Source organism: Pelobates fuscus, chromosome 5, assembly GCF_036172605.1.
Source record: "Pelobates fuscus isolate aPelFus1 chromosome 5, aPelFus1.pri, whole genome shotgun sequence".
In the NCBI taxonomy this organism is placed as follows: Eukaryota; Metazoa; Chordata; class Amphibia; order Anura; family Pelobatidae; genus Pelobates; species Pelobates fuscus.
In genome coordinates, this window is record NC_086321.1 from 123527318 (window position 1) to 123540288 (window position 12971).

General features: G+C 43.5%; 1 protein-coding gene across 3 annotated transcripts in view; it reads right to left on the reverse strand.

Moving 5' to 3' along the window:
* Positions 1–12971, reverse strand: part of PTPN11 (protein tyrosine phosphatase non-receptor type 11) — a 49453-nt gene that overhangs the window by 24891 nt on the left and 11591 nt on the right. For all 3 annotated transcript variants that reach the window (XM_063454218.1, XM_063454216.1, XM_063454217.1), the window contains exons 2-4: positions 3445–3567; positions 2412–2606; positions 2091–2283 (exon numbers count right to left, since the gene is read on the reverse strand). In XM_063454218.1, coding sequence (XP_063310288.1) covers positions 2091–2283; positions 2412–2606; positions 3445–3567 — 511 coding nt within the window. The remainder of the gene's footprint in view (positions 1–2090; positions 2284–2411; positions 2607–3444; positions 3568–12971) is intronic.

Consider the following 12971-nt stretch of genomic DNA (forward strand, 5'->3'; position numbering starts at 1 on the left):
TGTGCATTTGTCACACGTATGTAAAACAAAGTAATCTTTATTTCGTCTAGGAGTATCTTTGACCGTGTTGGAATTTCAGTGATAAATAAATAAAAATGTATCTTCATGAAAACTATGCCACGACAGAGCTGCTTCAAATTTATTTGCATTCACTATCCCAGAATTCCAGGTGGTACGTGCAAATAAGCACGGGCAGGATTGTAATTTTTCCCTTTTCAATTACCTAAGGTTTACAATACAGTTTTGCGTGCAAGGGAGGATTTGACCAATGAAAAGCTGCAGACAACAAATGGTTCAATTGAGAGCTCTTCAGTACAAACACTGGCTTTCTTTCGCTGTTCTAAATAATTTTGACAGTGGCAAGTATAAAAAATTTTGATGAGAGCAAAATGTGATAAAAAGGTAGGCCCCTAAGTAATTCTCAAACAGGTGTACAATATCTAGAAAACAGATTCTTATGTTATTGGTCTATTCAGACAGTAAACATGCTTTAAGGCTATCCTGAAGAGACATTGAAGGGTTAACAGCCCCTCCAAATGTAATCTGAAACATACTTATAGAATAACACCAAGGATATAAAGAACAGACAAATTGATGGATTACACACATAAAATAAATATATACTCAGGGCGGTAATGGTGACACATGAAATTTGGGAATCAGTCACAGAGCAGGTGCATCCAATCTTCATATAAATTGCAATTTATGTGATACTTATTTATTACCTGCCCACATCATGTTGTGCAGACAGAAATAAAATTTATGTTGTTTTCTGCAAACAATGACATTGAGTTTTGTTAATGTTGAAAATAAATGTGTTTATTTTATCATGCCTCAAGTAACCTCTTCGCTACTAAAACGGGGTATACATTTTTACTTTTAGTTTGTATTGCAAAACAATAGTTTTAGTCTTGTTTGCCCTACTTTTAACTCTAGAACTTTAGAGAAATAGATTTCTCAGATTTTTTTTAATTTTGTCCATTGACAAGACTACAAAGTAACTGGACAGTGCCCTCATCCTACAAAAAAAAATTGAATTACAAACTTTATTCACACATTTTAACAAATAGGGAGTGAGAAGAAGAGAGGGGTGTACTGTGCCAATCAGAATGGAATATGGATTATTTGTAAAGGGCATCTTTAAAAACCCAGTACAATAGTTTAGCATGACTATAAGGTACTACGGTATATAGGTATTTTACACTGTGCTGACATTTTATATGAAGCTGCATTGCTAAAAATGTCACCAGGTTAATTACCAATAACCATATTGCTTGCATGGTAATATTTCAGACCTGAAAACATTACCAAAAAAGGGATATCCCTTTATTTATATAATGATAGATAGATTTTTTTTTATTAACAAAATAACTTTCCTTAATATTTCTTTCATGGGTGAACTAATGAGTTGAATATTAAAATTATACCATTTCCAATAATATACATTTTGTGGATATAGCAAACTATTTGCAAAATTGCATTTTTTTTACTACAATGAGGTGCTAGATGTGCATCAATCACATTTTCAAAGAAATGATACACTAATATTTTTAATGCAAACAATGTTTGTTTGTTTTTGCCAGAAAACTATTTACATGACTCAATAAAATGCAGATTTGTAATAACCTATACACTTACTGCCACAGTAAAGATATATTTTATATATATAAAAAAAAAAAAAGTTACTCAAAGGTTACCTCCATCATTTATCAGTGTTCCACACAGCTTGTGTTAGAATGCACAGTTAAAGCCAATGACAGTCAACCAAATCTGACAAGTGGACAATAAATGGGAAAGACAGCCACTAGAGGTGGATTTAACTCTGCAATGAAAACATTGCAGTTTTTTAAGAAACTACAGTGTTTTACATTGCAAGGTTAAAAACTAGAACCAATTAACCCAAGTCACTTCATTGAAATGAAGTGGCCTGTGTTACTTTAGTAGTCCTTTAATAAGCTTCAGGTGCCAGGGACAGCAACAGAAATCTAGGTTGTTGTTTTTTTTCCTACTCATTAAATACATGAGGCCAAAAAAAGATTGGTCATGAATTAACAATACAAGATTAAGCACATACAAATAAATAGGTTTACCTGGCATCGGATCATGACATGGGTCACTTTGGACTTGCCATCGTTGCTTTCTCCTTTGTCATCTCCCGTGCGTACAGATAGGACAAAGTCTCCAGGATGACTTTGGCTTTCCCGCACCAGGAAACTTCCATGCTTACCCTTTTCTGTTAGTAGCTTTTCAGCTTCTTTTCCAGAAAGATGCCCATGGAACCACCTGGAATGAAACAGATCAGTGGTAAAGTAGACTTTCAGATGTTGATGAACATGAATGTGTGTCCCTTTATGTCTGGAGAATATTCAAATAACACCATGAACATTGCTGAAGAAAACAACATCACTAACCTCTCAGACGTGGGATCTGCACAATTTAGTGGATATTTCAACTCAATAACATCCCCATTCTTTTCCTTAAGTTGCCCATGATGTTCCATGTAATACTGGACAAGTTCAGCCAGTGTAGCAAACTTCTCCCCTCCATACAAGTCATAGTAGTCTCCAGTGTTCTGGATCTTTATATGAGTTACAGCTCCGTTTCGTCTGCAATAACAAAATAGGAAATATTCTTTTCACTCTCCATAATCCAGCCAAGGCACACAGTACCCTTTTACTGCACAATGAAAGATTTTAAACAGCAAAATAAATGTGCCAAAACTGCAAATTTAGTAAGCTTTTCTTTTTCATAAACCCCCAAGAGAACATGCAAAACAAAACACATGCAAGTTACTTTGGAGGGGTTATCTACGAAACAGAGAAAAAACGGTTTTGTTCTTTTTCGATGGAGTGTACCTTTAACACAATATCCTCCAGAACTACTTTATTTTCCAGGCAGATATCTGCACTAGTGAAAAACAAAATTTGGTGCAGGAACTCTCCTGGCAGAAGATGCAGGTATCATGGCCACCCACTATTTAGATATCTGCACTACTCTGACAGAGTCTGGTATAATTGTGATTTTGCAAGAAGCTGGATGCATGACGAAACATGCCTATGACAAAGCAAGTGAGAAATCAAATGTAAACAGGAATTTAAATTATTGGCAAAGCTTAACATTGCCACTTACGCACAAGTCATTTGCTAGTGAAAATACAGTCCTGTCAGGTATAAATTCACCCATGCACCCTCCAAGATTACAGTGGCCAGGTAACTTTTAAGCCAATTTAGCAGTGTAGGACTTGAAATTTTGGCATGGGGATAAAATGTGTCCAAACTGGGTGAAACATAGCAAGTGAGTGGAATTATAGTATGGTGCTGCGGTGTAAAGGGGAATGGATGTAGCATATGAATGTACCACACTGCGTCAGAGCAATGTCATTTACAAAATATCAAATTTAAAAAAGACAAACATAATAAAAAGGGCAGGATTAAAGGTACAAACCTCACTGAAAGTGTAAAATCCCCTGGGTTACTCTTACTGGGACGAGCCAAGAAACTCCCATCAACGCCACGTGTTAACAGGAGATTTTCTGCTTCAACACCTGTGATATTTGGGTGGAACCATCTAAAAGGGAAGAAATTAAAGAACTATGAAAGGAAAGATTTCTAATTTTCAAACTATTTATCAACTTGGAAACATCATTGATGCATATTATATCCCATTCTATCACATGGATAATGTATGCCTTACAACAAAGAATAGAAATAGAAAAAAAAAGTAAAGTAAACTCATTGTGTTATCACAGCTAAATAAGCCTGGGTAAAAACACCTGGGTACAATTGCTGTTTCTTTTCACCCAGCCTGGGTTACCCTAGAATCCACACTTAGCAGTTGCATAGATTAAAGAAGAATAACGCAAATGATTGTTTCTTCAGTTCATGCTGCAATTAAATTTACACACAGGCAGAGTTGCCAATATAGCTCATAATCTTTTCAGGGTCCCGGTAAAGCACCAAAGTCCCTTTGGGGCCCTTTAGCACCACGTGGTCCAGCTGACACGATAGAACTATCTCCCCAAACCAGCATGGTACGTTCTGTTGCACTGCAGTTCTGGGATAAGATGATGTGATTACATGGGATTTCCTCGTGGAACCAATAGAGCCGGTTGTGGGAGAGTGGAGACAGTGACCTGCAGCAGCCAGCTCCCATTAGAATCCAGGTAGGCCACTCAAGGAAAAAGGAATGTCTAAAAATATGTTTATAACAATTTATTTCTGTGTATGTCATTAAATAAGTATCAGTAAATACGTTTTTGTCACTGTGCATCAGTGTGTGTGTGTGGGGAGCAATAGGTATTAGAGTGTGGCAGTGCCTGGGATTGTGTCTAGAAGTGTACAGCTGTATTGGAATTTTTGTCTGTGTATGGCACTGTGTATGTGTGTTTCTCTGCTTGTTTTAAAATGAATACATGTAACTGAGCATGTGTATCCGTAAGCATGTATCTGTATTAGTGTGTATCTCTGTGCGTATGTCTGGGAATGTATCTGTTAGTTTGTATCTTTGTGCATGTGTTGGAGAGTCTGTTTCTTCCAATTTGGAATACCTTCTTAGTTATGAAGAAATCTTTCACATTTTCAAATTTGCCTGTCACTGAAATTACAACCCAGTCAAGAAATATACAGAAATAAAGTAGGGACTCCTTTGCCTCTGTATTTCTCCTCCGCCTCAATTTCTTAGGTTCAGGGCGGAGTCCAAGTGTCAATCACTCCAGCCATCAGTGACGGCTGCAGGGAATTGGCTGTGTCTAGGGAAGATATTGTGAGGCCCTCCATAGACCTCAATGCTATACACTCACGCATGTGCGAGATGTAAGCAGTGATGTCAGAGCCGACTGAACAAAATTGCTGCGTACACGGGGGACGATTCCAGTAAGTAAATCTCACTCTCACCATGTAAGACAGTGACAGTGTTGCTTTTTCAACGTCATGATCTTAGATATTGCATTTAAACATGGTGTTTAATTTTTAGGGTAAGTAAACCGGATTTTTTTTTATTTGGTTCTCTGCACAGCATGTGAATTATTTTCTTACACCATACTTTCTCTATATACCTTTTTGCTCTTATCTGGATTTTAGTTTTAAATAACTATTGTTATAGTATTAATTTTTAGCTGAGAGATGGGGGCTATATTGTGTAATTACTCTTGAAGATCCACCCTGGATGTTTTACTTGTTGTGAGGACTATATTCTGTAGGATTCTATCGCCTTGTTCACTTTGTTATGACATTGCTATCCTTACTTTTATCTGCAGCCTTGTTGTGATGCTCGCTCCAATCTCTATACATTTGTTAGTTAGAGTTGTGTGTTGTCTTGATAAATAAAATAAATTATTTCACCATGAAATAAGCAATAAAATTTATGCATAAAGGGGTATGGAATTCCTATCGCCCAATGCTGGGTTCATGCAATGCAGTTCCAGGCGCAAGGCATCCTTTTTCCTGCCTTTAGCTCTGCCATCTGCATGCGGCAGGGCTCCTACAGGAAACGTGAGGAACCAGAGGCAGGACAGAGAGCACCTATGGTGGGTGCCGACAATAGAAATCACTATTGAGTCAAAAGTGCAAGCTGGGAATGCCGCCGGTTGCGCATTGATCTGAACTGTAGCCTCCATCTCTGCATAGAGCTTTGCAAGAGGGGGGCAAATAGGGCAGAGATCACAAAACCATTGAATACAGTCAGCAATCATCATAAACACACAGCCAGCTATATCACACACACATAAACACACACAAACTCACGCACATTCCACATACAGACAGAAAACATCACACATACACACACTAAACAATGGGTCATTTTTAATCTTCCATCTCTTGCTGTAAGAAAACTCAGTAAATTGCACAGCCACCTGCACTAGCAATTAGCAAATAAGAATTTGTAAATTAGCCATTCCTAGTTAATCTAATATGACAGAGACAGAGTATGTGGTTTGTTCTGTAAATTCAAAATACAAATAAAACAAGTCTACTGACAACAGAGAATGCAAATCATATACAGTTTTGGGGCAATTATTAAAAATGAAATACTCTGTTACATGAGAGTTTCTGTACAGAATACAAGACAATAAGGCTTTTCCTCCATCTAGTCTAGCAAATACGGATGATGACCTAGTTTTACACAAGGAGTCAGTTTCGTGCATTGCAGGGAGTCAATAATGTTGCACGAGGGACATTCTCTGCCTTTAAACAACTGCCTGCTTTGCTGAACGCTGAGGAAAATCCCTTTAGCGGTCATTGAGGCTTCCTCAATAAACTTATAGTAAATGTCAACTTTCTGCACATTCTGACTGAATTCTGTCCTCCATTGCCCTTCTCCCAGCAAGCCAATAACGGTTTCTTCCAAAACTGTGTAAAATGAAATTAAACTGTCACATATTTTACAAATCACTGTTAACTGTTACAAATTGCTGTTAAACTCAAACAGAAATTCTGTCCTTTGTAACTGGTGATCACAATAGGGAAAGCATACAGAAAAGATGAGAAATTCAACAATGTATCTAATTCTCTTCATTTAGAATATAAGCCAGGGCTCGACAGATCCCAGACGCCAGGTCGCAATAACGACTAGAGATTTTGTCCTGGCACATACCATCAGCGGAGGTGGCCAGTTGAGGGAGCAAGGAGGTGGCCTGCACTGGAGATCATTAGAGGCAGCTGGTAATATGACAGAACACCGCTGAGGCAGGAAGAAGGCAGCGAGGGAGGAGTAATCTTCCTGCAGTTCATGCTCTGCTCCCCCACGTGCTGGGATGCCGGAAGCAGGAATATGATATCACTATTGTCCCGGAATCACTACAGAGGACATGCGAGGGTGCAGAGCATGAACTGCAGGAATATTAGAGACTAGCCCTACTGGACCCCAGTTCTCCCAAAGGTAGGATCTCGAGTCTCATGAGAAAGGTGCAGCTTGCGCCGAAACGCGTGTCAAGTCGATGGCACTTTTTAGGCGATATGCACTAATGTGCATCTGTTTTAGTTCACCTTACTCTGTGGTTGGGCACTTTGGCTACCTTTTTACTCTACGGAAAAAGGGCTTGTTAGTCATACTGGGGACTGCCTGGAAGCAGTAGGGGCAGGGACGTATTAGCTGCGAGGCAAACAAGGCATTTGCCTTGGGCGGCATTTTACAGAGGGCGGCAAAAAAAGCCGCCCCAAAATGCCCAAGGCAAATGTCTTGTTAGCCTTGCGGCTAACTAAAAATCCGGGCGGCGCTGGCAAGAGAGCACTTTCCCCTGAGCTCTCTGCTCAGCTCCCTTGCACGCCGCAGAGTGATGCCGGTCACCTGGTGCCAGAATATGACATCATATTTCGGCTCCCGGCATCACTCTGCGGCGTGCAAGGGAGCTGTGTTAATGTGAGTGAGTGTGTGTTTGTCTGTTAGTGTGTCTGTGTCAGGGAGTGTGTCTGTGTCAGGGAGTGTGTCTGTGTCAGGGAGTGTGTCTCTTAGGGAGTGTGTCTCTTAGGGAGTGTGTCTCTTAGGGAGTGTGTCTCTTAGGGAGTGTGTCTCTTAGGGAGTGTGTCTCTTAGGGAGTGTGTCTGCGTGTCTGTTAGTGAATGTGTGTGTCTGCTAGTGACTATGTGTCTGTTAGTGAGCGTGTATGTTTGTTAGCTAGTGTATGCGTGTCTGTCAGTGAATGTGTGTGCGTGTGTCTGTGTGTATTTAGAAGGCTGGGCAGAGTGGGTGGCGCAGGGGATGGGGGGGTGCCTGAGTTTTGTCATACCTAGGGCAGCACAAAACCAGGATACACTACTGAGTAGGTGGTTAACATATTATTATTAAGAGTATAGTATATACCTTTAGAAATTAGATGCAGGTTATTCTCCATATTTATTTGAACTACACGTCAATGTTGCCTTTGTTCTAAACTCTAATCCTAACCTTTTACCACTCCCTGCTTTATATTGAAACAACTTACGGACTGCCTTGAAGCAGTAGGAGGGTAGCATATTATTATTAGGAGTATAGAATTTATCTTTAGAATATAAAGGCAGGGAATACTTCATACCTGTATTAACTACACTTCAATGTTGCCTTTTTTCTAAACTTTAATTCTTACTCCAATACTACTTCCTGTTTTATATTCAAATATTGCTTTCATACCAAATGCTACCTTCAAGCAATCTGTATAGTCAGTTAATTGTCCCTTTTTGCAATTTAATGGGAGTTCTAAGTGGTATTTTCTAGTTTCACTGATTGAGCTTGATTACATAACATCACATTTTTGTAACATCTCATCAGTTATACTAGGTGGCTACAACTTAGATGCAGTGTGTCTGTCTCATTCTCTTATGGTAGGTTTAGTTAAAAGATGTATTCATATTCTCTCCTTCATCCGTTTGTTCCTAGTTTACTTCCAATATAGGAATACTTTTAGTATTTATAATACAGCTACACTCTATATATCTCTCTAAATCATATCTCATTATTCAATAGGTATAGTCTACTAACCACAGAAGCTTATTTGGTGGGTTGTTTATATAGGTTTTATTTCAATTAATAAAGTTTGTATTTTACCTTGATATAGTGGCTTCAATTAATGGCAATATCTTAGGAATTCCCCACTTTGTTGGGTCTTTCTCAAACGCTCTCTCTCAAGTATCAGCCAAATTGGTCTTATTCATATTCCCTTTACTAGAGCTACAGCTAAATCCACAAAAATATACTGACCTCAAGATATCTAAACCTTAACCCCTTAAGGACCAAACTTCTGAAATAAAAGGGAATCATGACATGTCACACATGTCATGTGTCCTTAAGGGGTTAAAGGGACAATATAGTCATCAGAACCACTACAGCTTAATGTGGTGGTTCTGGTGTCTATAGCCTGCAGTGTTAGCACTGTAAACATTTACATTACTGGCTAGTTGCTGTCATTACTCTAGTTGCAGGTACTCAGACGGTCACTAGAGATTCTTCCTAGTCCAGTGCTGCACAGTGTACAGCACCTAACGCTCACCATAAAAAAAATGCATGTCTATGAGGGGTTGATTGGTGTAGTGCTTGTTTTGCCACGCCTTCGCAACAGCCTCCCAATCCTATGGGAAAGCATTGGATTGGCTGAGATCGTCAAGATTGATTAAGTAGGGAAAAAAGTAAATGTAATCACCTCGCAATGCCGCAGTCATTCCACTTCCCTAGCTGAGATCTTATCGGCCATCATGATTATGCCATTGGGTGGCTACAGTGCAAGTGCAGCAAATCCACGTAATGTGCTCCTTTCTATGTGCAGCATTTGATTAAGAACCAAGTCTGACTTGCTTCTTATAAGAAGACAGACAGCCACTAGAGGTGTATTTAAAGCGGCACTGTCATGCCGAATTCCGTTTTTTTTTTAACCCCCCTCCCGCCTCAACTACATCCAATCGACCCCCTAGTCATCCCCAAATGCCCCTATGCCCCCCACATTACCTATTTTTTATTCTTTATTTTCTGCCCGATCTTTATTCAGGGCGCCGCCATCTTTGTGTGGGTAGGTGAAGTCCCTGTGGGACACGTCATCTGCCCACACTAGATAGCCCTGAGATTCCCGCACATGCCCAGTGAAACACCTGGACATGCGAACGGGAATTTCACCTATTCATTCATTCATCAGACAGACGAATGAATGAATAGAAAAAATCAGACGAACAAACTAACACTGTGTATCAGTGTTAGTTTGTTCGTTCAGTTTATTACAAGGAGGGAGCTACCGGCGTGCAGCTCCCTCCTTGTAATATGTAACTATAGAAGCGGCAGGGAGCAGTGCTCCCCACCACTTCATAAGCCCCCCAGGTCCCCCCCTCACTCTATGGGGGTCAATATGACCCCCATAATAGCACAAGGGAGCTTAAAATCTCCCCAATGCCCCTACTCGCTATATCGCGAGTAGGGGCATGTCCACTAAACAGTGAGCAGCCTGTGGCTGCTCACTGTAAAAAAAAAAAAAAAAAAAAAAAAGGGTAATAAGGGGGGGACGGGGGGCCTACTGTCCTCCCCCGCCGGCCCCCACCCCTGGACGGCGGGTGGGGGCCATAATGGGAATGAGGGGGGACCTACTGTCCTCCCCTCAGGCCCCCACCCCTGGGCGGCGGGTGGGGGCCATAATAGTAATAAGGGGGGGGGACCTACTGTCCTCCACCCCCCGGCCCCCACCCCTGGGCGGCGGGTGGGGGCCATAATAGTAATAGGGGGGGGACCTACTGTCCTCCCCCCCGGCCCCCACCCCTGGGCGGCGGGTGGGGGCCATAATAGTAATAAGGGGGGGGGGGACCTACTGTCCTCCAGCCCCCGGCCCCCACCCCTGGGCGGCGGGTGGGGGCCCTAATGGAAAAAAGGGGGGGGGGACCTACTGTCCTCCCCCCGGCCCCCACCCCTGGGCGGCGGGTGGGGGCCATAATAGTAATAAGGGGGGGGGGGATCTACTGTCCTTCCCCCCCCCCGGCCCCCACCCCTGGGCGGCGGGTGGGGGCCATAACGATAATGGGGGGGGACCTACTGTCCTCCCCCCGCCCCCACCCCTGGGCGGCGGGTGGGGGCACTAAGTAAATTCCCCCCCCCCCCCCCATCAAGGTGACTAGGGGTGCCCAAGCCCCTAGTCACCCACCCCCCACCCAAATAAAAAATGCCCCTACCTACCCCCCTCACCCTAAAAAATAGTGAGGGGGGAATAAAATTGCTAACCTGTAAAGTATAATTAAACTTACCATTCGACGTCTTCTTTTTTCTAAAATCTTCATTTTTCAGCCCCAAAAAAGGCCAAATAAAAAACCATCATAGCCGTCGAACTAAAAATAAAATAAAAAACCCGAGCGCAAAAAAAAAAAACCCGACGAAAAAGAAAAAACCCGAGCGCACAAAAAAATAATCCATCTTCACCCATGGAGGGCTCCGCGCAGACTGAGCTCCGCAGGGCGGGGCAAGGCTTATAAAGCCTTGCCCCGCCCTGCAATTAGCCTAAGAACACTCTGATTGGTGGGTTTAAGCCAATCAGAGTGCTCTTTGTCATTTTACAAGCGTGGGAAAGTTCTTTGGAATTTTCCCACGCTTGTAAAATGACACAGAGCACTGTGATTGGATGGATTTCAAGCCATCCAATCACAGTGCTCTGTGTCATTTTACAAGGGTGGGAAAGTTCTTTGGAATTTTCCCACGCTTGTAAAATGACACAGAGCACTGTGATTGGATGGCTTGAAATCCATCCAATCACAGTGCTCTGTGTCATTTTACAAGCGTGGGAAAGTTCTTTGGAATTTTCCCACGCTTGTAAAATGACACAGAGCACTGTGATTGGATGGATTTCAAGCCATCCAATCACAGTGCTCTGTGTCATTTTACAAGCGTGGGAAAATTCCAAAGAACTTTCCCACGCTTGTAAAATGACAAAGAGCACTCTGATTGGCTTAAACCCACCAATCAGAGTGTTCTTAGGCTAATTGCAGGGCGGGGCAAGGCTTTATAAGCCTTGCCCCACCCTGCGGAGCTCAGTCTGCGCGGAGCCCTCCATGGGTGAAGATGGATTATTTTTTTGTGCGCTCGGGTTTTTTCTTTTTCGTCGGGTTTTTTTTTTGCGCTCGGGTTTTTTATTTTATTTTTAGTTCGACGGCTATGATGTTTTTTTATTTGGCCTTTTTTGGGGCTGAAAAATGAAGATTTTAGAAAAAAGAAGACGTCGAATGGTAAGTTTAATTTTACTTTACAGGTTAGCAATTTTATTCCCCCCTCACTATTTTTTAGGGTGAGGGGGGTAGGTAGGGGCATTTTTTATTTGGGTGGGGGGTGGGTGACTAGGGGCTTGGGCACCCCTAGTCACCTTGATGGGGGGGGGGGGGAATTTACTTAGTGCCCCCACCCGCCGCCCAGGGGTGGGGGCGGGGGGAGGACAGTAGGTCCCCCCCCATTATCGTTATGGCCCCCACCCGCCGCCCAGGGGTGGGGGCCGGGGGGGGGAGGACAGTAGATCCCCCCCCCTTATTACTATTATGGCCCCCACCCGCCGCCCAGGGGTGGGGGCCGGGGGGGAGGACAGTAGGTCCCCCCCCCTTTTTTCCATTAGGGCCCCCACCCGCCGCCCAGGGGTGGGGGCCGGGGGCTGGAGGACAGTAGGTCCCCCCCCCTTATTACTATTATGGCCCCCACCCGCCGCCCAGGGGTGGGGGCCGAGGGGGGGAGGACAGTAGGTCCCCCCCCCCTATTACTATTATGGCCCCCACCCGCCGCCCAGGGGTGGGGGCCGAGGGGTGGAGGACAGTAGGTCCCCCCCCCCCTTATTACTATTATGGCCCCCACCCGCCGCCCAGGGGTGGGGGCCGGGGGGGAGGACAGTAGGTCCCCCCCCCCTTTATTACTATTATGGCCCCCACCCGCCGGCCAGGGGTGGGGGCCGGGGGGGGGAGGACAGTAGGTCCCCCCCCCCCTACTACTATTATGGCCCCCACCCGCCGCCCAGGGGTGGGGGCCGGGGGGGAGGACAGTAGGTCCTCATTATCTTTATGGCCCCCACCCACCGCTCAGGGGTGGGGGCCGGGGGGGGGGGGGGACAATAGGTCTCCCTCCCTTATTTTACTTTACGGCCCCCACCCGTCATTTAGGGGTGGGGGGCAATATTTTTTTTATTTTTTTTCTACAGTGAAGCTGCTCACTGCTTACTAGACATGCCCCTACTCGCGGTATAGCGAGTAGGGGCATATTATTTACTAATACCAAGTCATTTTTACTTGGTGTTAGTAAATTTGGCTGAAAGACCAATTTAGGTCTTTCAGCCTTTTAGTAGATAGCTCCCTGATACCGTGGGAATTAGGGAGTTATCTACTAAGCGGCTGCAAGATGCAGCCACAGCAATGAATAGGATCGGAGTTTCATTCATTTGAATGAAATTCCGATCCGAACAAAGTACCGAATTGCATCCTAACACCAATGGAGAAACGGTGCTCATTCTGTTAGGATGCAATTCGGCAGTTTTGCCGGCGTTCTGTCTAAGTGACAGGACTTTC